Here is a 26,150-nt window from a genome sequence, read left to right on the forward strand (position 1 = left end):
CCAGTGTAACCTAGTTGATGAGCCCCAAGATCACAATGAGAGACCCTGTCTCAAAGGATTTTGGAAAGCCTTACTGAAGATACCTGAGATTGTCTTCTGACTCCCATAGGCACATACACATGTGCATTTGCACCTGTACACACACACGCACACATAAAATAGTATACACCAGATATTAAATCAATAATTTTGTTAGAAAATACTGTGAACACATTGCTTAACAGTCACAAGGAATTCTTTAAAAAGTCTTTATTATTGTAATTGTACAATTTATGTTATAGAAGCCTATTATTTGGAATTCAAATCATAACGTTGTTGCTGGTTTCACTGGGTATCATGAGAAGGCCACCCTGGCATATGCTGTAGTTCAACCGCTCCTACTCGTAGTCTTAGAGTAGAACAGGGAGCAGGTCAGGAGAGGGTTCTTGTATTTGTCATTACAAGAAGGGGTGGTCTGCATCAGAGTGGCAATCCTGTAATACCACCTCTTGAAATCCTAAAGCTGTTTAGTGTACTAGATACTTGGATACCCATTTAAAGAACAGGCAATTAACCTACTATTTTAAGGCCTGAATGTTGGGCAAAGTAATCTTTCTCACAAATGAAAAAGATCAGTTGATAGGGTTCCCCCACCATCCATACAACTCAGTGTCAAACTGAAAGGCCTGCACAGAGGTCATTCAAAGGCATTAGGGCAGCAGGAAAACCGGATCAAAAGATACATTACATGTTGCCTGAAGAGGTCGGCGAGGGGGCCTGATATGTGAGGATCTGTATGTTTCATAAACTGTATCACTTCATCCACAGACCAGGTTGAAGGGTCCTTAGAGAAGCCTTGTTTCAGGACACTGGGGTCAGGTACAGCTATATAACTTGAAGCTTCAATGGGAGGGGAAAAAAAACAAATCATACTTGACCTGATCATAATCCTGAAAGAAGAGATGTTAGGTAGAAAGTAATGGTCTCACTCCTGGAACCTTCTCTTAAGTACCGAACTAAAGACTCAAGATTCCAACTGTAAAATCTCATGAGAGCCTGAAGGAAGATGATCTGAGGAGCGCTGCCTAAGTGTGTCAATGGACTTCCCCCAAGGAACAGGAACCGTTTTACTTTAGAAGGCACCTTAAAGCTTCAATGTACATGAAACACGTGTAGCAGCAATCCAAGACTTCTTAGGTCACAAGCAAGTACAGGAAAAGGTGCTACTTGGATTAAAGTGGGATAAAATGAGCTAACTCAGTACTGTCTTCCTTGAACGGATCCAACAAACTTCTTACAAATTGCTCTTAATATCTTTTTCTTCTAAGTTGACTTTATTTTGTTAAATATTATGGAACTCTCAAGTTTCCAGGATTATAATTCCCTTTATTTGTTCAATTTTAACTAAATGTATTTCAATAATCCCACTATGTTTGAGAAAGGGATTAATTGTTTGAACCACTTTAATTATTCAGAATGGACATTTCTAGCATCACCTTTACACTTTAGATTCTCATCTCTGGCTTCAATGTTAATCTCAATTTTAAAGAAAACAAAATTATTTCCTGCTCAGCTAAGTCAGAAAGTAGCTTTAGTATTTTTATTTGATCCCTCTTTTATGTTTCACTGTATAGCAATAGATATTTATTTTGATTAGATGTTTACTAAAAAGGAAACAAGACAAACTAAATACCACAACTAAGTTATTCATCTTGACGAGGTTCAGGTTTTAGAGGTGCTGTTTACTAAAATGTGTAGAAATTTCTTCGTGTTCAAATACTCATTAACTCAAGGAGAATGCTCACCTTCCTACTGTTAGTGTATGATAATAACTAAAGGTGGTTTTAGACTTTGCTAGGAAAATCTGTTTATATTTCTAGGCAAGAATTAGTTAAAGGTGTATAATTTCTTTCCTATTATCTGGGTCATGGCAAATGTATGGGTGCTTTGAGTATTTACCCCAAGAAGTATAAAGAAAAGAAAAAGTGTTCAAAATTATAATGGCTTTCTGGTTGTAGCTCTAATTTCTTTCCAAAACCACAACTGTAACATGAATTCTCTACTAAAATATATTCTAGACTTAACTTGTCATAAAAAATAAATCAATTTTGTTCTGGACTTCATCAATTCAGGTGAAAGTGGTGACAATGAAGCCAGCCGTTTCCAGCATTCTGATACTGCAACATGACGTCATCTACAAATCTGCTGGGCCACATTCTCAGCTATCCTGGCACACATGTGACCCATAAGCCCCAGGCTGGACAAGTCTACAGACAATGCTGTACCATTTGGGAATTAGACAATTAGAACAGTTATCTTTAACTCACCAATGGCACAAACATTCAATATTTACAATGTTAATCATCATATTTCTAAATCAACCTAGGTTTTAAAGAGTTTCTGTCATCAGAATCTGGTATAGTTATGTCTTGTATAACATGTAACTACTTTACAGATAGACTGTATTGCAAAGATATTATTTCTAGCATAAAACTAATTTTAAATTAAAATAAGACTATAAGATCTTCTGTTTCTACTCTATTACTGAAACAAAATTGGGGATTTGTCTTCAAAAATAATCAGAGGTGGTTATAAATACTACATGGCTACTACTCAAATAATATATGAAACAAACTAATCATGAGAAAAGAAAGCCCAGTCATACTTTTTCCTGCCTTTATAGATTGGGTTATCAATAAATATATCTGAAATAAAGTGATTTGATTTCTCCCTGACTATCATGGAATTTCTCTGTAAGGTAAAGGTCAACAATCTTCTTTTATTCAAACAATGGGGGAAGGATACAATAGTAGTTTGTGTGAGCAACAGTGATAAAATTAAGCTTAAACTAACAGTCACAGGATCTGAAAGAAAATAATGACATCTTTAGACAACTTTGAAATGAAATGGTCATCTTTTCTCTAGAGCTACAGGCAGCCAGTGTCTAGATTCAAGGATTGATCCAGCCACCTTTTTGTCTCAGGGATCATAGTCAAGTGACTTCTGAGATCTTTTTCACTGAAAATGTTTACCAGTAGCTATTCTTCAGTGAATTTAAAAAATGATTATTATGTATGCAGCCATATAAAAATATGTGCCTGGCAATAATGTCACATAATGATGATTTCTAGCATCATAGTGTACTAATTAAGAATTATCATTACTATTTGTCTCTCCATTCCTAGGGTTGCCAATAGTAGTACTCATACATTTGGAAGTCAAATAACTAGCATTAGAAATTGTTTAAATCCTTTTACTAAGAAAGCCTTTTATCACAAGTTGATATTTAGTTAACATACTTAGAATTAACATTTCATATTAGTTCTTATGGAATAAATATCAATCTTTAGACCTCTGGTAACATTATCACTTTAAAAACAGAAACAATCACTACAGGAGTTGGGGTAACATTAAATGTGTCATAGATACGTATAGTGAGATTGCTCATAGATAACATCCATGATTAAAAAAAAAAAAACAATGAAGTCACTTGCTTTATAGGTTCTTTACCAGCTTAGAGAAAATGGTTAGAACATTTATTACTTCCTTCACTTTCCTGTACTCTTAACCCTTAAAAGGGTAAATGGTAGCAGTAGGAAAGGCTATGTTTTTTTTTTTTTTTTTTTTTAACAAAAGTAAGATTCCATCTTTTCTTGGAAGATCTAAGAGAATGACAGAGGATGTGGTGATTAGGGAAATGGTGTGGTTACAGAAACAGGATGCCAGAGACCTGATCCAGGTCTCAACAGATATGACAGCACATCAGAAACAAGGAGAAGGAATGTGTCCTTCTTGGTCTTAGAGTCATGAGAGGTTTTAGAGTCCTCACAGTACCTCAGGAATTGCATACACCTGTTTGAGAACTACTAATCTGAGAAGTCTCTATCAAATATGGTTGGTGGTCCAAATCCCCAGAGACAGTTCTGTGATGCCACGAGGACAGGAACAGCCACAATAGTATTGGTTCCTTCCAATGTGAAAGAGAGAACCTGACCTCTCTAATTTTGGCATTTTAAGAGGTACTCAGGAGGAACAGTCAGGCATGGAATCCTCAAGGAAAAAAATAAATACATTGGCTGGGAAATATTCTTGAATATACCCTCATTTTTCTTCTTTCATTGGAATTTAATGTGCTTATAAGTCTTTGAGGTAGATGACTTATTCGTAACTATGAATATACTTGAGTATTTGACACAATGTCAGAAACACTCTTGGAGACTGAAGTATGTGCAAGATACAAAGAATCACCTACTGATGAATTCTTAGAAGTTTCAGAAAAACTTTTCATCTTAGACGTGCCATGTCCCTCAGGAGACAATACTACAGGGAGAAAAGAAATTATCTTCAAGAGCTCAAATACTATCAGAAGGCTGTCTTACTTTTCCATTGCCATGACAAAACATCATGACAAAGGCAGAAGAAAGTATTTAATCTGGAAGCTGATGGTTCCAGGGGGTTAGAGTCCATGACCATCAAGGTGGGAAGCATAGGAATAGGCAGGCAGGCATGGTGCTGGAGCAGTAGCTGAGAGCTGACATCTGACCCATGAACATGAGGCAGGCAGGCAGGCAGGCAGGCAGACAGAGATACAGAGAGATACAGAGAGATACAGAGAGATACAGAGAGAGAGAGAGAGAGAGAGAGAGAGAGAGAGAGAGAGAGAGAGAGAGAGAGAGAACAACACCTGGGATTGGCATGAGTTTTTATAACCTCAATGACCTCCCTCAGTGACATATCTTCTCCAACAAGGCCATACCTCCTAATTCTGGGGACAAAATATTCAACCCTATGAGCCTATGGGTTCCATTCTCATTCCACCACATTCCACTCCATAGTCCCCATAGGCTTATAGCCATATCATTATACACAATGTATTTATTTCAACTTTAAAAGTCCCCATAGTCTTTCAACATTGAAACTGTTTAAAAGTCCAAAGTCTCTTCTGAGATTTGAGGTGATTTCTTAAATGTAAGCCCCTGTAAAATCAAAAGTAAATTATATACACCCAACATGCAATGGCACGTAATGCACATTACCATTCCAAGAGGGAGGAATAAGGGCATAGTGATGAAATATTGGACAAAAACAAGACTGAAACCTAGTAGGAAAAACTCCAAATCCTGTAGTTCTATGTCAGATGTCAAAGGGCTTAGAAGGCTCTGCCCTTCCAGCTTTGCTGACTGCAACACATCTCTCTCCCCCCTTCTCCCTCCCTCCATCTCTCTGGTTTTTTGAGACAGGGTTTCTCTGTGTAGTTTTGGTGCTTCTCCTGGATCTTGCTCTGTAGACCAGGCTGGCCTCGAACTCACAGAGATCCACCTGGCTCTGCCTCCTGAGTGCTGGGATTAAAGGCATGCGTCACCGCCACCTGGCTCATTTCTCTCTCTTGAACTGGTTCTACTCACTATGTGCAGCTCTCCTTGGAAGGTATCCTACAGTTCTGTCACCTCTAACATCCTGGGGGCTCCAATATAATCCAGACTTCACTTTCACAGCTTCATGCAATGACCTCTCTGGGCTTCCATGCAGAGACTTCCCTGACACACTCCTGGCATCAGCAGCTTTCCTTAATGGTGTAGGAAGATTCTACAACCCCTTTACTCTTGTATCCTTCTTGACTCTAAAACCAGAGCATGGGCTGAAGCTGCCAAGTTCTGCTGCCGGCTTGGGATGGAACCTGGCTCCCTCCTTCAACTTTGATTTGTTGTTGCTCTTAAGGAACAGAAAATACCTTAGGCCTTTTCACAAGTTGGAGAATTAGCTGGGTGGGATCTTGCCCTGTGGTCACTATTCCCTTTATTCCATTCCTAATCTCTTTCAGCACAAACCAAGGCTCCACCATAAAATTTCCCATTGGTCTTTTTCTACTCAAACTGTGTATTTTGTATTTCTTGTAGCCTTGCTTGTTCTTTTTCATTGTAGATCAGCATAAGAGTGATCACTAATAATCACATGACAGTCACTATTTAGCTGTCTTCAAATCTCTTCTGCAGATGAAATTAATCCAAAACTTTAATTTAACCTCATGAAGACCCTCAGGACAAGGACAAAAGGCAGCCACATTCTTATCCAAAATATCACCAGGACAGCCTCTAGCCAAGTTGCTAATATTGTTCTTGTCTGAAATCTCTTGAGTTTATCCAAAATATCACCAGAACAACCTCTAGTCATGTTGCTAATATTGTTCCCAGATTTAGCGTATTAGGTCTTATGTTGAGATCTTTGATCAATTTAGAGTATCTATCCAGTTCAACCAACACCATTAATTGAAATAACCTTTTCTGGGTAGTGCAGGCATTAAGATCAATGATTGAAAACTGGGACCTCCTGAAATTAAAAGCTTCTGTACACCAAAGGACACCATCATTAGAGTGAAGAGCCAGTCTATAGAATGAGAAAAATTCTTTATAAGCTCTACATCTCATAAAGGGCTAATGTCTAGAATATACAGAGAACTAAAAAAACTACACACCAACAAAACACTCAATTTAACATTTTTGGCATGTAACTAAATAAAGTTCTCAAATGACAAAATACAAATGGCTTAGAAACATTCAAAAACTGTTCCATATCTTTAGCCATAGGGAAATGTAAATTAATACTGCTTTGAGGTTTTATCTTACCCTAGTTTGAATGGATAAGAGATTAAAAAAAGCTGGACAACAAATGCTGGTATGAATGTGGGGAAAGGAGAACACTTATTCACTATTGGTGAGAGTATAAACTGGTACAACCAGCATGGAAATCAGTACGGAGGTTCTTTAAAAATAAATTTATCATATGATACAGCTATAACTCTCCTGAGTATATATTCAAAGGACTCTATATCCTATTACAGAGATACTTGTTTATCCATGTTCACTGCTGCTCTATTCACAAGAGTCGGGAAATGGAAACAGCCGAGATGTACATCAACTGATGAATGGCTAATAATAATGTGGTATACTTATACAATGGAATATTATTCAGCTGTTATGAAAAATGAATTTATGAAATTCGCAAGTAAATGGATGGAACTAGAAATAACCATTAGTGAGGTAACCCAGACTTAGACAAATATTTCACATTTTTGCTCATAGTGAACTCTAGCTTTGAATCTTCAGATATGTGTATTTAACTTGGAGTACCCATAGAAGTCAAGAAAACAGTAAGGGGCCACGAGGGTGCTTTTAAGAGAAGGAAGGAAGAACACAGATAATATTAACAGGGAACAGGGAATAATGGAGCATGAAGGGTCAAGTCAGTTAGGGGTTAGAGGGCAGAGTAGAGGAGGGAGTTTTCAGAGAGATAACTAACACTAAAGACTTTTGAAAAAGCCAAATGGAAACCTGCTACTGTACAAGCTTCCTAAAATATATACATACATACATACATAAAAAGTTCAAATGGGGCCTCTCATAGACATGATAGGCTATCAAATAAAATGTCAGTGGCAGGAAAAGGTTATTTCTTTTGAAATGGTTGGTCAGTGGGGCTTCACATACCAATAAATATTATAACCAGGGCTATTACTATTGCTCTTGGTTACCCGTCCCCCACAGACCTTGATGGTAAGACCCTACTTGCTAAAGAGAAATAAAGCTGTTCTGACCTGTAAGCTACTGGCTAGCTTTTATCATGCTGGGTTGTGCTAGGCATACTATTAGGGGAGAAAAGTAATGACTAGTCTTACCCACATATGAACCCTGAAAGCTATTATAATTATGGTCTGTCAAGATATATGTACTGTACAATAGTGGTATGAATGTTATGGAAGTAACCAATCACTTTCTGATTGAATTGTATTATTGTATTTAAGGCCTTCTTTAGAAGATTGAACTCATGTCTGGCATGTTAATGAGGCCAAGGACCTGAGTATAGGTAGGTTACAGGTCCTAGGGGGGAATTTAATACTGCTATTCTACTAAACGTGCATAGTATTAACCTGAGTCCTAGAGACTTATGCACACAGATAAGTGTTATCTCTCAACTCTCCTCAGAGAAGCTTCTTTTTGCAGTAGATGGAGATTAGCAGAGACCTATAATTGATCAATGTGTAGAGAATGAAGAGATTACAGAGTGCTCAGCCCTAAAGTGGAATCTATACCATACTGTGACCCCAAGGCTAGGGATCATCTCAGAAAAGGGGGCAGAAAGATTATGAGAGCCAGAGGCAGTGGATAACTACAACAAGACAGTATTTTCTAGATACATTTTGGCAATTGCATTTATAAACTAACAAATTGTGACTTCATATACAAGATTAAACCAGACAAAAATTCCAGCACCAATATGAAAGGGGCTTAGGATGTCTCACCCCTAGCCAAGGAACTACTGACAATTAATTGCTGCTGACAGAGTTTTCTTCAGGGATGCAGCCCCTGAGAATCTAAACTCCAGTAGATAGTCCTATATGTATGCACATAATAGCACAACTATGTGGATTCTGTAGGTTTAAATAATAATAATAACCACAACAATAGAGAGTGAAACCATGAAATTGGAAGTAAATGGTATAGGTGTAGAAGAGGAGTTGGAGGGGGAAGGAATGAGGTAAGGCTTGATTAAAATACATTACATATATGTGTGCAATTCTTAATCAAGAAAAATACCTTATTTCCAATAACAGATCACTTAGTTAGTGCTCTACTGAAAGGCAAGAGTCTAACACAAAATACATAGACAGCTCTTTTTCATCATACATAGTAATGGACACTATCCTAAAATCCATGTTGATTCTAGGCCATCATCTATGTTTCTTATGACAATTTAGTATATCTTTCCAATCTTGCCCCCAAAGCTGTAAACTTCTAAAAACCATTTGTTCTTAGAAGCATAATTCTTCAGAACTATTCCTCATGACCATACTGTTGTTTTTTCACATTTGCTTACACTTTAATTGGAGAAAGCAGATAAGCTTTTCTATCTCTCATTCTCTTAGTTATAAGCAATACAAAGCAGAATGGATAGGGCTATTATAAGTCATTTTTTTAACTCAGGCAAAAATATATTTCTGAAAGGAATACAGTGCTCAGTGACCAAAGTAGTAACCTAATTGTCAAACGTGGGTGAATTTAACTTCGTACCCTCAAAACCATCACACCAAGAGCATAAATAGGTGGTGACTGAGGTTCTTTCTTTCTTTTTTTTTCTTTCTTTTTCTTTCTTTCTTTCTTTCTTTCTTTCTTTCTTTCTTTCTTTCTTTCTTTCTTTCTTTCTTTCTATTTCCTTTCTCAATTCTGGTGTGTGTGTGTGTGTGTGTGTGTGTGTGTGTGTGTGTGTGTGTGTGTGTGTGTATGCATGCCATTTACCTTTAGAGGGTCGCCCAGTCTTTCTGGGAGCCTTTGATGAGGCAGGAGCCAAAAGTAGAGGTTGCTGAGAAAATCGTTTGAGGCTTCTCCTTCCTTCTAGTTCCTCATTTACTGCTTTTAAAAAAAAAAGGTACATGCTATAATTACTATAGTCAGGTATTTTTGTATTATCTGCACAAAGTACTTTTGTTTCAAAGTAATTTGCTACTATGACTTCACCAACAGTGTCAATTATTTGACTATTATTAACAGGCTCACTGTATCCTATTAGGTATTTCTATTGAAATGATATATTAAATAGTTGAATTGGAAGATGGCTCAGCAGCTAAGAGTCCTTACTACTCTACCAGAGCATTGGAGACCAGCTCCCAGAACCCACATCTGGCAGCTTACAAATGCCTGTAAGCTCCAAGAGATCTGGGTTTTGTGGGCACTTTCACACAAATACATACATAAATAAAATGTGTGTGTGTGTGTGTGTGTGTGTGTGTGTGTGTGTGTGTGTGTATTTTCAATAATTTAGAAGTATTTAGAGAGAATATGTCTAAATTTTATTTATCCTCTGGTCACACACACACATCAGGCAAGCACTCTACCACTGAACTATATCCCCTATTTATTTTCTATTTTGATACAGAATTTCACTAAGGCATCCAAGCTAGGCTTGAACTCAACACTGTATCTCACATAGGCTTTGGACTGCCTCAACCTCTCTAGTAGTTGAGATTACAGGTCTATGTCAACTGACATGGGTATACATATTTCCTCACAATTCAGAAAGTAACCACTTTGTAGAGAGGCAAACTGAGAATCAGGGAGGATCAGTACTTTGTCCATAAAGTATAATTCTAATTAACAGCAGGCCTTGAATTAAAATTTCGGTTTGCCCAACTTCATGTCCTTTTAGTATACAGGTTACAGAGTCAGCATTGGAACCCAAATTTGATAAATTCCAACACCTTATGACTATGACTATTGTACTTTCATGCAAGGACTTCCTGTATCATAACTTTATTTCAAAGGGATTCACTGGGCAGTTATACCAGCAGGGAGAAATCAGAAAGGGGACTCCAGTTAGGTGATCACTTAACTAAACCAGAGAAGGGGTGGGGCAATAGGGTTCTGAATGGGATGAGGGTAGTGGCAAGGAAATGGGAGAGGAAGGAACATCAGGAGAGACTTCACTGAAACAGAGGCAATAAAGATTATGATGAAAAAATGAGATCTATCACAAAGACCTGAAAATGAATAACTGGAGATGATACCCCAGTTTTCTACCTGATTGGAATACACTGGACTTAAACAGATTAAGTCTGTCATGGTATTCTATAGTTCCAGAATTGGCAGCATTTGGCCAGAAAACAAAGCAGCTTTAATACCTGGAATTTTAGCTACTCTTAAGATATACATAAACTTCTACTATAATCCGAACATGGTTACCTGTCAATAGTCATATGAAAAAATAACAAACTTTTCTTCCAAAAAGTGGCCAAAAAGCTCAAACAACTTTTTCACTGTAGAGATCGGAAACAAGAATATCACCTTTGGTTCTATAAGACAACACTGCACTCATTTTTTTATTCAGCCATCAGTTTGAGAGTCTATGTAAGACAGGTAACCATAGCTAATTTTGAGAAAATCATTCTTTATGATCTATGGGCTCAACAGTCCTTGCTACTTTCCTTAGATTAAGGTCAATCATGTTAAAGCCATGCCTCAACCTAACAGAAAATGTGTAACTGTCAATTAGTCACAAAGAAGCAAAACATAACACATTGGCATTAATTCTCAAGTTCACTAGGAATACAGTAAGAAATGAGTTTCTCACTTTATGTGAAGAAAGTATAATTATATACTACATGTTTTTCATTAGTTTTGTGTAGCTAAATGTTTAAGGATGACAGAAAAACTCTGAAATACCCAGATTCCCAAGTTTAAAATGCAAAATAAAAGCATATTGGGGGTCAGCAGAGAAAGCACTTGCTATGCAAGCCTGGTGATCTGAGTTCAATTCCTGGAACCCATGCAAAGATGGAAGGAGAGAACTGACTCTATAAACCTATTCTCTGGCTTCTATATGTGCACTGCTCCCAACCCCTCCCCAATCTCTCTCTCTCTCTCTCTCTCTCTCTCTCTCTCTCTCTCTCTCTCTCTCTCTCTCTCTCTCACACACACACACACACACACACACACACACACACACACACACAAACACAAACACAATTTCTTCAAATATATAGTATAAAAAACTTTTAATTTTTTTTACCTGGTTTGTTTTGATCAAGGTCTGTAGTAGGGGTATCCACACGAGCCTTAGGGTTGAAAGGCTGGCTACTCAAAAACTTATCACACTGCAGGCTGTGACAGAAATTTTCAAGAAAGCGAAGTGCAAATGATGCACTATTCACTGGAGGGAGCTCAACGGTATGAACTTTCCCATCAAAGGCGGCTATGAAGTGGGGAGGTAATGTCAGTCATCAGTCATCTCATAGACAGATGAAAAATACAATAACAAAAGAATCAATTCAGGAAATGTACTTTTAAGTTTACTTTCTGGGTTTTGAAATGTAAAAAGGAATTGATAAAATTCTATTTTAAATATTTATAAGCAGGGTAAGAGAAATGGCTTGGTTTACAGTAAGCCTTCTACTCTAAACATCTCCTGAGTACAAATGTGATGGGATCTGCTTATACAATCATGATAGACACTGGCTACGACCTACTCTATCCTACCCTATTTTTCAAATTTTTTATGGTGCTGTAGACTAAATTCAGGGCCTTGTATATGCAAGGCAAGCATACTACCTCTGAGCTACAATCCCTAGCCTTTTCCTTTTATCTTAATGAGATTTTCTTTTGTGTCACACTGTTCTTTAAAGCTTCTTAGAGATTTTCTATAAAAATTAAAACTTTATGTGAACCATGCCTAAATCTCTGGCTTAACAAAGCATGTTCAAGGAAAAAATTGGTGTCTTTTACTTAAACTTATAGTATTATACTACTATTCTCTGGTTTTTGTTTGTTTGTGTGACACAGGATCTCAACTATACAGCCTTGGCTGACCTGGCACTTTATAGCCCAGAGTGCCCTTAAACTCACAGTAATCCTCCTGTTTCAGACTCCTGAGTACAAGGGGAATAGATGTATGCCATAATACCTACTCTCATCTGTCTGCTTTGATAAAGTAAACTTTCCAAATAAGAGTTAAAATATGTTAAGCATATAACCACTATACTTATTCTATCAGTATAATAAAAGATTATAGTATAATATAAATATTATAAGTAATCTATATGCAATAATAGTCTGCCCTTCTAAACCTCAAATCAATTTAGAACAGGAGTTGAATAAAGAATTAGATTAGTATACCAGTAATTATTTCTCCTCCTCGAGTATCTGGCTTAAGAAATAGAAACACAGCCTTGGGATCAATGGCACAATCCACACAGGCCTGCACAGTCCGCCGGAGAATCACATTCACAGGGCCTGGGCCAAAGTGGTCAGGCAGCTGCTGAACTTTCTGTGGATCCAGGTAGGGGCCACAATCTCCATGTTTATTTATATAGACACAGACTTGAAAAAAAGTATATAAACAATGAGGTGAATTAAAATACATTTTCTGAAAATATTACGTAATTGCCATATCCTACTAGTGACTTCACTTAAAGGAAATTTAAATATAGTTCATATCATTGACCATTTCTGCTACTGAAAATATGCAAATAGATATATTATCATATTATATAAAGATATTGAACATGCAAATAGTAAAAAAAAAGAGCTTATTCAGTATTTTAGAGTTCTACTCAAACTGATTATATATGGCTGAGAAGACTTAGGAGTATCATATCATCATTCTTAATTTATTATTGCAAGAAATGGTACAAAAATTAAAGAGTAGTTTCTTGTTTTTCTTATTCTTCAAATTGTGATCTTTCCCCTCTAACTTCTCCTAGAGGTTTCCCAATTCTCTACCTACTTAAGTTCATTGTACATATAGTATGTGAATTTCCTTTGAAAATTGGTCATCCTTACTCCTTTTGTGACTGAATTTCTTATAAATCACCAATAGTATACTTCAATTGCATTTTCTAAAGTAATCAAATGATTTAAGGTATATGTAATGGTAATTTCTAATGATATAAAGTTAGAAAATGAAAATAAAAATTTCCTTCTGTATATGCCTAGGCTCATTGATGAAAATTTTAAACTGTTTTCTTTGTACAATAAAAACATACAATATAGAAGTTTCCCATCTATAATTATGGTGTCAAGTACAGATAATTTAAATCAACAAAGGCAAATCAAGGTATACTATAAAAACATGCAGGTTTATCATTACTGAAACTATTACTTTCTTAAATCAAGGACATTTTAAGCTATTAATCTGTACTGAAAAATTATATTTATTTAGTATACTAAAAACCCATTCATCTCAGTTTCACTGGGTTGAAATATATGGTAATCTGACTTGTCCCAATAGTCAGAAGGATAGGCTCTGTCACAAAAATGAAACAGTGATTAGCCTCAGCCCAAGGTGATAATGGCACAAATACATTCACGAAGTAAAGCAAAAGGATTTCAATGTTTTATCATATTTTTACCTCACTTGTTGAGCATCCCTTAGATGAAATCATTGGTACCAGAAAATTTAGTACAAACATAATGAGATAACTTGGAGACAGGACATAAGTCTGAGCATAAAATTCATGTATACTTCTTATACACTTTATACACAAAGTCTGAAGGTAGTCTGATATAATAATTTGGGGGCACTTGTGTTTTGATTGTGACCCGTCATATGAAGTCAGGTGTTTTTACTTCTGGTGTCATGTCAGTACTCAAAAGGTACAAAGTTCACATTCTTGGATTATGATCAACTTGTATTCATTTAGCTAGTGGATTAAAAATCATAAATAATAAAAAATGAAGTGTGCTAAATGAATCTTTGAAAAACAAGTGGTATTTCAAAAAATAATTCCCTTTAAGTGAGAAAAAAATAAGTAAAAGTTCAAGAAATGTAAGAGTATAAAGAAGATAATTAAGGATATAAAAGAATTATAGGACACACTTTAAAAATGTGAATGGAGTGCTAGAGAGCTGCCTCAAGAGCACTGGTTGCTGTTTCCAGAGGGACTGGGTTTGCTTATAAGCACCCACATGACAGCTTCCAACTGTCTGTGTCTTTAGTCTCAGGATATCTGACATTCTAACGTTCTTGTCTGGGTACAAGGCACATGCATGGTGCACAAATACACGTGCAGGCAAAATACTCATACATACAAAATAAAAATGAAAGGAAAATTAAGATTAAGGAAATGTATAGGGGATGATAAGAAAGAATTTGCTTTGGTCTGTGCTCTTTCAAACATACCAGAGAAGAATTTAAAATCACCATGTTCTTTGACAGAAACATTATTTTCAAAAGGCATGAGTTACCTTGGAAAACACATATCATACGAAATGACAAAATACTTTGAAAATAAGGAAGATTTGATAATGACACAAATTCAAAATGTTGGATATTTATTTTTAGGTGACATGGATTTAAATAGACTGGTTTTGCTTAACATTAAGCTGAACTACTAGCTTACCAAATACATTGTTTACTCATTTCTAGAAAATAATAACTTACCTGTAGACATCACTATTTTAGATGGCCCTGCAGAAGACTTATTAGATGAAGAGCTTTTCATCAGTGAACTGAGAGAAGCTGAAGATGTAGAAGAAACAACTGGAATACATTTTTCCTGTTTTTAAAAAAAGGAATAAAGAATTCAGGTATATGTTCTCTTTTAAGAGCTTCTAGATGAGAAAAAAATGGTAGACATCATTGGATCACAAAATCATTAATTAAAAAAAAAAAAGGCTGAAAACCTTCTGGGTACCAAGAACTGCAATGCTTTGGAAAATGAACTCAGGCCCACAATCTGTTCAGGTGCCAGAGAGAGACCAAAAGGCTAGGTAGAATTCCTTATCCTATCTTCTGTTGATACCTTAGTCAAATTAGTTAACTGTGTAAAACCTGTTAACTTCAAAAAATTTTTGAGGTTCCCTGCAAGACATTTTTTATCACTGTTAATTCTATAAATCTCTTTTCTAATAGGCAAAAATAACCTCAACAAGGCAGAGGGCTTTAGCAAGCAGCTGTTCATTCCCATTGTGTCTAGCCACCAATAATCTTCATAAAATTGTAAGTAATTTGGTGAAGACTGTTTGTTGCACATAAGAGACAAGTATCTCTTAAACACAGTTGAATATTACTAGTATTCTGCTTATGTGAAATCTTGGGAGTTTTCTAGGAGCTACTTTCAAACTGCTCTGCTTTATCACAAGAAAAGACTCTTGTGCCTAGAAAAATTATGACAAAAAGACAAAAGAGTAAAACACAAGACTATCATTTGAGGTTGCTGCAATATACTTTAAATTAATGACTGTTATCTGGATTCACAGTGGACTAGTAAATCATGCCAAGTATTGAATTACAAATTTCATTTTTTCAATGTTTCAAAATTCTGAACCCTTTGATGAAAGATAATGTTTAATACTTCAACTTGAACAAATACAACTATTTAGAAAATTTACTAACAAAGTTTTTAAAGTTTCTAAACTTAAATTTGATTAAATTTTATGTGTATAGATGTTCTGCCTGCATTTGTATGCCTGGGCCCACAGAAGAGGGGATTGTATCCCTGAAACTGGTGCTACAGAGGGATGTGAGCTGCCATGTGGTTGCTAGGAATCAAACTCAAGCCCTCTAGAAGAGCAGTCAGTGCTCTTAACCACTAAGCAATCTCTCTAGCCCCTGTGCTAAAATCCAAAATGTAGAAAAAAATGATATTTCATAAAGGAGTCTATTTTAAAAATATTTTCTATAGCTCAAAAACTTTCTCAGTTATTAAAACTGTGAACATCTTTATTTTTCATATAAAATGAAGTTAGATAATAGTGAACTGAAATGATGCTTTTGAAAAAAATACAAATTATGAAATATACTACTAGTTCTTTATTTCTATCATTAAATAATGTGTACCAAAATAGCTTTTCAAAATTATATTAGTATTGATACTAGAAAACATAGGCGTCAAAAGATATTATCACTACTATTACACTAACTTTCTGAGCAGGTGAAAATACATGTTTTCAAATATATCTTCACATTAAATTTCAAGATCAACTTTTCATAATTTTATTTCCCATTTTTAAAATGTTACTGCTTTACAGTAATCTTTTTATGTTTATCATAATATATCTACAAATATTTCATACTGATTTTTTTTTTTGGTTTTTCGAGACAGGGTTTCTATGTGTAGCTTTGCTCCTTTCCTGGAACTCACTTGGTAGCCCAGGCTGGGCTCGAACTCACAGAGATCCGCCTGGCTCTGCCTCCCGAGTGCTGGGATTAAAGGCGTGCGCCACCACCGCCCGGCCTCATACTGATTTTTATAAATTTTAAATGTTTTAAACAGAAATGATAGTGTAAGTATTTTAAAAACAAGATGACATTATTTGTTACATATGGCAAACATTCATAGAAACAAATGTTATGCTGATTATCACATGGAAATATTAGATGTATAAGAGAATACTGAGATATTTATTTTTTATATTTATTTTATATTTTATATTTATTTTTAAAATTCTAGTTTTTTAAATCTCAGCCTTTTAATGAAGAATTTAATTCATTAGTGTTTAATATAATTATTATTATATTTGGTTCTCAGTAAACCATTTTATTATGCACTTTCTATTTGTTTCCTTTATTCTTTTTTGTTGTAGTGGTTCCACTTATCCTATCTTTTGAGGGGTTACTTGAATATTTAAAATTCCATTTTAATTTCTTCCTTGGATTTTTAGGTACACATACTTCTCTACATTTTTTACATTATGACTAGAGGCTCATCCTTAATTGCATAATTTTAAAATAAAAATTCATAATGTACCATTTCACATAAAATGTTGAAATTAAAATTATATAGATCCTTATCTGCCACATTCAGGCTTTCATAATGTAAATTGTTTATATATTTATATCTATCTGTGATATAAACTGTGCAGGACTAGAAATGATTGTAAGAAAAAAATTTCTTCACTATTTTCCTCTCCCAATCTATCCCTGCCTCGCTTCCTCCTGACAGATGTTAAGAAAATATCAACTTACTCTCTTTCTCAGTATTTTAAATTCTGTACCAGTTTTTCACATTGGATAGTTTCTATTCTATTCTCCAACTCATTTACTCTTTGTTCTTTCATCATCAGTAAATACTAGTTAATTCTGTCCAATGACTACTTTACTTTAGATATTACTACTGTTCCACCCCCAACTCCAGTTCCCCTCTCTGCCCTATCTGAGTTCCTGCCTTGACTGCCTTTGAGGATGAACTGTAATATAGAAGTACAAGTTCCTCATAAGTTGCTTTTGTTTCTCAAAATAGAAAACCTAACTAAGACAAAAAGAGCCTTATATATTTAAAACAGTCCTAAAACCTTCAGCATAGTTTTAGTAAATTGCTAACCTGCATGTTAAAAATAATACTCCAATACAAAGACTTATAGTACAAATTAGCAAGAGATATGACTAACCTTTTTTCCTGACTTTCCACCTATTTTCTTTGGTAGGACAATTTTAATAGTAATGCCTTTCTTAGTAGCTGAAGTATCTCCAGTTGGCTTAGTTTGTCCTGACTTCTTGCTGGTCTTTGTTGCTGGTAGTACAATAGTTGTTTTCCGTGGAGACATCTTTGAAGATTGAGCCCCTTTGGAGGTGGGAGACTTTGTTTGCTCAGAGGTGGAAGGCTTTGTTTTCTCAGAAGTGGAAGATTTTGTTTGTTCAGCGGAGGAAGGCGGTGTGTTCTCTGTACTGTGCACTGAAAGAGCTGAGAAAAGAGCTTAGAAACAAAAATTAAAGAAAATGATATAGTTTAAAACACTACCATATGACTCAAAAAACTTTTAGCATATCTTTAAAAGTTCTCAAGGGTTACTCATGAAAACTATTTTAAACAAGATCCAAATTAGCAAACCTAGAGATGAAAAGGAAGATACTACAACAGATACTAAGAAAATTAAGAGAATCCTAAACACATATTTAAAAAAAAATCTGTATTCCACTAACTGGAAAGCCTAAAGGAAACAAATTTCTTAAAATATACAATCTATCAAAGTTAAATCAAGATAAAGTAAGTGTAATTTAAGTAGATTCGTAACTCCTAGTAAGATAGAAGCAGTAACTAAAAATCTCCCAACTATAAAAAGCCAATGGACAGATGGGTCAGCATATAATTCTACCAGGTATTCAAAAGAGAATTAATGACACTAGTCTACAAATTATTCTGCAAAAGAAAAACGAAGAAACATTCCTAAATTCTTCTTACAAGGCCATCATTACCCTGTTACCAAAACCACACAAAGATCCAACAAAAAAGAAAACAACAAACCAGTATCAATCATGAATATAGATCATAAACTCAATAAAGTATTACAAACCAAATTCAAGAATACATCAAAAAGATTATTCACTATCAATTCAGCTTCATACCAGAGATACAGGGATGATTCAACATATGTAAATCAATAAATATAATCCACCATATAAAAAGACCAAAGGACAGAAACCACATGATCACCTCAAAAAGATAGAGAATAGGCCTTTGACAAAATTCGACATTGCTGATAAAAGTCCTAAAGAGATCAAGAATATGTGGGACATATCTCAACACAATAAAGGCACTTTATAACAAGTTCACATATCAACATTCCTTCTAAATGGGGAAAAACAAAAACAAAACAAAACAAAAAAGAACAAAAACATTTCCACTTAAATCAGACTCTTTCCATACTTGTTCAATATAGTGTCTACACATAAGCAAGGAATAAATCAAAGTATCATCATTTGGAGATGATATGCTTTTTATACATAAAAGACTTCAAAGACTACACCAGGAAACTTCTATAGCTGATAAATATGTTAAACAAAATAGCAGGGATGGTGATGCCTCCAGAGGTTGCTTTATTGTACAGAATTATTTTAGCTATCCTGTTTTTTTTTTGTTTTTCCATATGAAGTTGAGTATTGTTCTTTCTAAGTCTGTGAAGAATTGTGTTGGGATTTTGATGGGGATTGCACTGAATCTGTAGATTGCTTTTGGTAAGATTGCCATTTTTACTATGTTAATCCTACCTATACATAAGCATGTGACATCTTTCCATTTTCTTGTATCTTCTTCAATTTCTTTCTTCAGAGACTTAAAGTTCTTGCCATGCAGGTCTTTCACTTGCTTAGAGTTACCCCAAGGTCTTTTACATTATTTGTGGCTAGTGTAAAGGGTGATGTTTCTCTGATTTCTTTCTCAGCCTGATTTCTTTCTCAGTTTGTATATAGCAGGGCTACTGATTTTTTTAAACTGATCTTGTATCCTACCATATTACTAAAGGTGTTTATCAGCAAAAAAAAAAAAATAGCAGGATATAAAATTAACACACAAAGATAAGTAGCCTTCCTATATACAAATAACAAATCAGGGAAGCAAATCATATAGCAAAGCAACATCATACAATTTCACAATTGCCTCAAAAAACATATTGGAATCACTCAAACTAAGCAAATAAAAGACTTTGTATAATAAAAAAAATTTAAGAAACTGAAGACATAAAAAGATGCAACGACTCCCCATGCTCATTGATTGGGGAAAACTAATATTGTGAAAATGGCCATCATACCAAAAGAAATTTACAGATTCAATGCAATCCCCATCACAATTACAACACAATCCTTCACATAAATGTAACAAATAATCTTAAGTTTCATACGGAAACATACACAATCAGGCTAGCTAAAACAAACACAAACAACAAAAGAACTGCTGAAGTTATTAACCTTCCTGATTTTAAGTTTTACTGCAGAGTTATATTAATACAAACGAGCATGATGTTGGCATAAAAATAGATATACTGAACAATGGAATAGAGTTAAATACCTGGATATAAGCCCACACACCTACAGACACCTGATTTTTGTCCAAGAAACAAAAATACACACCGGAGAAAAGACAGCATCTACAACAAATGATACTGGTTAAACTGCATAGCTTCATGTAGAAGAATGAAAACAGATCCATCTATCACCCAGCACAAAACAACTCCAACTGGATCAAGGACCTCAAGATAAGACTTGATACAATGAATTTGATAGAACAGAAAGTACTGAAAACAATTAAACCCATTGGCACAGGAAAGAACTTTTTGAACAGGAGCCAAATAGTTTAGGCATTAAGATGAAAATTAATAAATGGGAACTCATGAAGCTAAGAAGCTTCTGTACAGCAAAGGACACAATAAATTGAGCAAAAAGGACCAGACAGAATGCAAAATACAACATTACCAACTATAGATCTGACAGAAAGTTAGTGTATCTAGAATATACAAAGAATTTTAAAAGCTGAACATCAAGAAAACAATTACTTCAATTAGAAAATGGGATATATAATGAAAAAGAGTTCTCAAAAGATGAAACACAAATGGCTGAAAAACCTTATAAAAATATTCAACATCCATAAGCACCAGGAAAACACATAAAATCTCATTCAAGTCAGAATGGCCAATAAAACAAATGACAGCTCATATTGGCCAGGATGGGGGTAAGGAAAACATTTATCCATTGCTGGTGGGAGTGCAAACTTTTACAGCCACTATGGAAATCAGCATGGCAGTTGCTAAAGAAAGATGGGAAATTGATCTACCTCAAGATCCAGCTGTACCACTCTTGGGCATATACCCAAAGAACTCTATATCCTAATACAGAGATCTTGCTCATCCATGCTTACTACTTCTCTATTCATAATAATTAGAAATTGGTTAGCGCTTAGATATTTATCAACTTATGAATGGTAATGAAAATGTGATATATTTATACAATGGGTTATCATTCAACTGTTAAGAAAAATGTAACTATCTAAAATATGTAGGTACACAGATGAAGTTAGAAAAGAATCATCCAAAGTAAGGTAATGCAGATCCAGAATGAAATACAATATATATTTTCTCCTATATGTAGATGTTAGCTTTTATGCTTTAAATATGTGTGTTTCTTTTATAATACCCACAGAGGTTAGGTAGGTAGAAAGGGACCAGGGGGGAGGATGGGATCTTCCAAGGAGCAGGAAATAGAATATAGTGCTATAAAATGGAAATTAGAACAAGAGAATTAAAGGGGGTGGGCTATGAGAGGGAGGGTAGAGGAGGGAACATGGGGAGGAAAAATTAATTAAAAAAAAACTCTTAAAAACTCAAATGGAAACCTACTATAATAAAGGCTTCCTGAAATATAAACAAATATAAAATGAGTTCAAGTGCAGTGACCTTATAATGGAGGGACAACACACCAACTCTACAGTACAAACTACCAAAAACTAACCCAGTACCAGGAATCGGTTACCACTTTTTGAGGTGTTAGCCAAAGGCATCCCACAGATCCCACATCTAAAACAACAGGGCACTACCAATGCAGTTGCCCTCTACAACTTGAGGGTAAGAATCTCAAAGTAGTTTTAATTTGCTGAACATGCCACATACAATGTCAAGGAACATGGAAAACCACAGCTGGTATGAAAATGAAAGCTTCACTTCTATTGGTTCATAGTATGAAAAGTTGCTATACACATTATCAGAGAAGAAAAGCAATCATTAATCTCAACAAGCTACAAACTGAGCAAGCTATAATAACCATCTGCCTGCTAGATATACTCACTGGCACAATAGTAGCAAAAATTTTCTTTGGAGTAATCAGTTAGTTTTTGACTAGATTTAAGGCCCACTCCATGAGATGGACCCCAAAACTGATACTGGTAATGAAGGAAAACAAACTGTGACAAGATAGGCCAAGTGTCCTAGGAGAAATCTCACTAGTGTAATTCTGATAAGTGGTCATAGTAATAAAATGACTCCTAGATGAATGACATACTGCTATTGATTATGAATGATCACTAGTCATTGATTGGCGATACACAAAACCCTTTTCAGAGAAGGTTCTTGCAGTGGTTGGTAATTAAAAAAGAGACCTACAACTGGACCACCTGCAGATAGTGAGAGACTTTGGAGTGCTCAACCCTAAATGAGATGTCTGTATCATTCTCATCCCCTCAATATTCAGTTATCTATGTGGAAAAGCAGGTGGAAAGATTCTAACCAGAGAGGCAGAGGACTTTGATAAGAGAGTATTTTCCAGAAACAACAAGAAGACACATATCCAAAAAGAACATGACAAAATGCAAGGAATATATACAAGCTCAAAGCAGAAAAAAAAAATCCAGCATGGATGAGGTGAAGTAGATATAAAGTCTCAGTCCTTAGCTAAGAATTGATAGCTGCTATGAAAGAAAAACCAATTTTCCTCAACAGAGTAACATGGTACATATCAGCCACTGTAGGGCAGGTATAATATTCAGTAGTACATCAACACAAATTGGACACCTAATTTTTAAGTTTTCCCTTTTTTGTTAAGAGAAGGAATATAATATCCTACACAAAGCAAGGTGAGGAAAAGACATTGGAAGAGTTAGGGGAAGGGACACAATATGATCAAAATATAAGGTATAAATTATTTAACAATAAATAAAATCATTAAAAAATAAAACATTGTTTAAACAAGAATGCCAGTCAAAATGAAATTTTAGGAACATTAAATTTTCATAATCAGGAAACAATTTAATTCTCTAAAAAAGATGAATTTGTTAGAATAACCAGCAAATTTGATTTAGCACATTGAAAATTTTATCAATTTATCATTGTGTTACTTCTTATATTGGAGTTCTTAAAACAAAAACTGTCTTCCATTATGAAAAGAACATGCTATCATTTAATATTGATCAAATATCTTGTAAACCAATATAGCAAAACAAGGCAAGGCAATTACCTGGAATTGCTTCTTCATCTTCCAAAAGTTTGGCTTGCTCTTTCCAAAATTTGCTGACTCTTTTGCGCTTGCGTTTTTTCTCAGCTTTGTTGAGGTATGAAATGAAAAAAAAATATGCATATTTAAAGCTGGAACACATTATGTTCCAGTATGCATATTAAATAATAAAGCATCTAATGAGATATAGTCTCAAATCTTATAGTGAAAATTTCTATGAATTTATCATTGTGGTACTTATACTTGTTTCCTTAAAAGTGAAAAATGGTCTTGTTTTCTAAAAACATTGCACCATTATTCAATATATGGCAAACGTCTTGTGAATCAATATGGATTAAAAAAAAAATCAAAGCAATCACCTAGGGCAGCTTCTTCATCTTCAAAAATTCCAGCTTGGTCTTTCCAAGGATTGGTGACTGTCTTGCCCTTGCGTTTTTTCTCAGCTTTGTTGAGGTATGAAATGAAAAGTATTATGTATATTTAAAGCTGGAACACATTATGTTCCAGTATACATGCTAAATAATAAAGCTTCTAATGCAGCATAGTCATGAAAGGTTACCATCATACTCATATGACATTTAACAATGCACAACATGGCACAATAACTCTTAGGACACAGTAGTGGTATGCATACCTTGGCAGTAACCAAATACTCTTTACTTGGGACTTAAGAGCTACTCAACATGAGGGAAACTATAACTGGCACTAGAAATCTAGCTAAAAATTCTGTGCTAGAGAAATGATGGTTATTGGAGGACAATCTGCAACCACTAATTTAACTAAACCAGCATAGGCCCCAACAACTATCTATAAACATTTGTCTTCATACCCACAGATATTAGTAGTTTTCAGTCTTCATCAAGAAAACTTGTTTGTCACAGACAGAGACCATTACAATAAACCAAAACTAATCAAAACAAAGAGTGGTGGAGCCCAATCAAAATGGATACTTCTATAGAACATTCCTGCACTCTATTCAAGAGGAGGTAGAAAGAAAAGATTGTAAAGAGCCAGAGGGTCTCCTAGTAATATCAGGAGAAATATGATGTGGGATGTCTTTCTGTACGCTGTGAATATGTGTTGCTCCACTGGTTAATAAATACAACTGCTTTGGCCTATGGCAAGGCAGGAGAGAAGCAGGCAGGAAATCCAAGCAGACATACAGGAGGAAGAAAGGCAGACGGAGGGAGATGCTGTGACCTGCCCAGAGGAACAAGATGTATTAGGATACAGGCAAAGCCACGAGACATATGGCAATACATAGATTAATAGAAATGGGTTAATTTAAGATGTAATAGCTAGCTAGCAATAAGCCTGAGCCATAAATCAGTTTGTAATTGATATTAAGCCTCTGAGTGATTATTTTATTAAAACAGCTGCTGCCCGGGTGGGACTGGGCAGGACTGAGAAACTTTAGTCTACAGAAATTCACATAAAAACTCATGAACAACACTGTCAAAACATGAGCTGAACAAGAACGACACTAATACATATACAAACTGGACAGAGAAAAGACCATGAAGCTTCAACCCTCCAAAGAAAACAAGGAATGGGAGAGATGGGAATCCCCAGGTAGAAGCACACCATTTCACTGTCTGATGTGAAAAGGCCAGCCATGAAAATATACATACAGTTACTATTATACAGACCTAACAAGTTATATTCAGGGCTATATGTGTATATAGATATTCTTTTTTTTTTCTTTTGGTTTTTTGAGACAAGGTTTCTCTGTGTAACAGTCCTGGCTGTCCTGGAACTAGCTCTTCAGAACTGGCTGGCCTTGAACTTACAAAGATCTGCCTTCCTCTGCCTCCAGAGAACTGGGATTAAAGGTATGTGCCATACATGCACAGCCACATAGATATTCTTGAATTAAAGCATTAACAATTACTGAGAAAAGAGGCCAGACATTTGGCAGAGATGGAGGCATACATGGGAGGTTTGGGGGAAGGTAAGGGTAAGGAGAAAGCTTGAAATTTAATCATTATCTTAAAAAAAGAAAATGTTCTCTTTTAAAACATGAAAAAAACTAAAATCAGGAAAAATCTAATTCTTAAAAGATAAACTTATTATAATAGGAGACAAATTTGACTTATCACACTGAAAATTTCTACAAATTTTTCATTATACTACTTCTTATATTCATTTTCTTAAAAGTGAAAAAGTCTTTCCTTCTAAAAATATTACACCAATATTCAATACACAGCAAACACGAGAATAAATACAGATAAAAAAAAACACCACGAACAAACAAAAAATAACAAAAAAAGCGATCACCTGGGGCTGCTTCTTCATATTCAAGAAGTCTGCCTTGGTCTTTCCATGGTTTGGTGACTGTTTTGCCCTTGCGTTTTTTCACAGCTTTATTGAAGTATGAAATGAAACACAGAGAACGTGTACATTTAAAGCTACAACACATTATGTTTAATTCACTGTTTTCCAAATAATAAAGCTTCTAATACTAATGCATATGCTCTAATACAGCCTGTCATAAAGAAGACTATCATCAAGCTCATGTGATGTGTAACATACCTATCATGGCATGATAACTCTAAGCATGCAGTAGTGGAACAACTTCTTTATAAGCAACAGCTATTTACTTGGACTTATGACTCTCTGACCAAGGAGAGAATGTGTGACACTGGAAACCCAGCTAAAACCTCAGTGCTGGGCAAATTATGATTATTGGAGAAGAATCTAAAGCCACTAACTTACTAAAATGGCACAATCCCTAACAACAATCTATAAACATTGTTCTTACACCTCTAGATAACTGCAGTCTTTACTCTTTATCAAGGAATTTTTGTTTTTAACAGAGACCATCATAGAAAACCATGACCAATCAAAGAGCCAAAGGGTGAGGGAGTTTAATCTGAGACTGAATCTCCTAGTAATATCAGGAGAAATTACTAACATCACTGCTCAAACATGAGATGAACAAGAATGACAGCAATACATATACAAACTGGACAGAG

The 26,150-nt window shown here is 35.2% G+C and overlaps 1 protein-coding gene across 12 annotated transcripts in view; it reads right to left on the bottom strand.

Moving 5' to 3' along the window:
* Scml2 (Scm polycomb group protein like 2) overlaps positions 1–26,150 on the bottom strand; it is a 115,798-nt gene that overhangs the window by 2,257 nt on the left and 87,391 nt on the right. For 8 of the 12 annotated variants that reach the window (XM_059251579.1, XM_059251581.1, XM_059251584.1 and 5 more), the window contains 9 exons: positions 25,453–25,536; positions 23,535–23,618; positions 23,179–23,262; positions 17,853–18,157; positions 14,905–15,019; positions 12,639–12,842; positions 11,536–11,718; positions 9,270–9,383; positions 728–879 (listed from right to left, as the gene is read on the bottom strand). In XM_059251579.1, the coding sequence (XP_059107562.1) occupies positions 728–879; positions 9,270–9,383; positions 11,536–11,718; positions 12,639–12,842; positions 14,905–15,019; positions 17,853–18,157; positions 23,179–23,262; positions 23,535–23,618; positions 25,453–25,536 (1,325 nt within the window). The remainder of the gene's footprint in view (positions 1–727; positions 880–9,269; positions 9,384–11,535; positions 11,719–12,638; positions 12,843–14,904; positions 15,020–17,852; positions 18,158–23,178; positions 23,263–23,534; positions 23,619–25,452; positions 25,537–26,150) is intronic. The other 4 variants (XM_059251585.1, XM_059251578.1, XM_059251588.1 and 1 more) reach the window with 3 other exon arrangements.

The sequence above is a fragment of the Peromyscus eremicus genome, chromosome X (assembly GCF_949786415.1).
Source record: "Peromyscus eremicus chromosome X, PerEre_H2_v1, whole genome shotgun sequence".
Taxonomy (NCBI): domain Eukaryota; kingdom Metazoa; phylum Chordata; class Mammalia; order Rodentia; family Cricetidae; genus Peromyscus; species Peromyscus eremicus.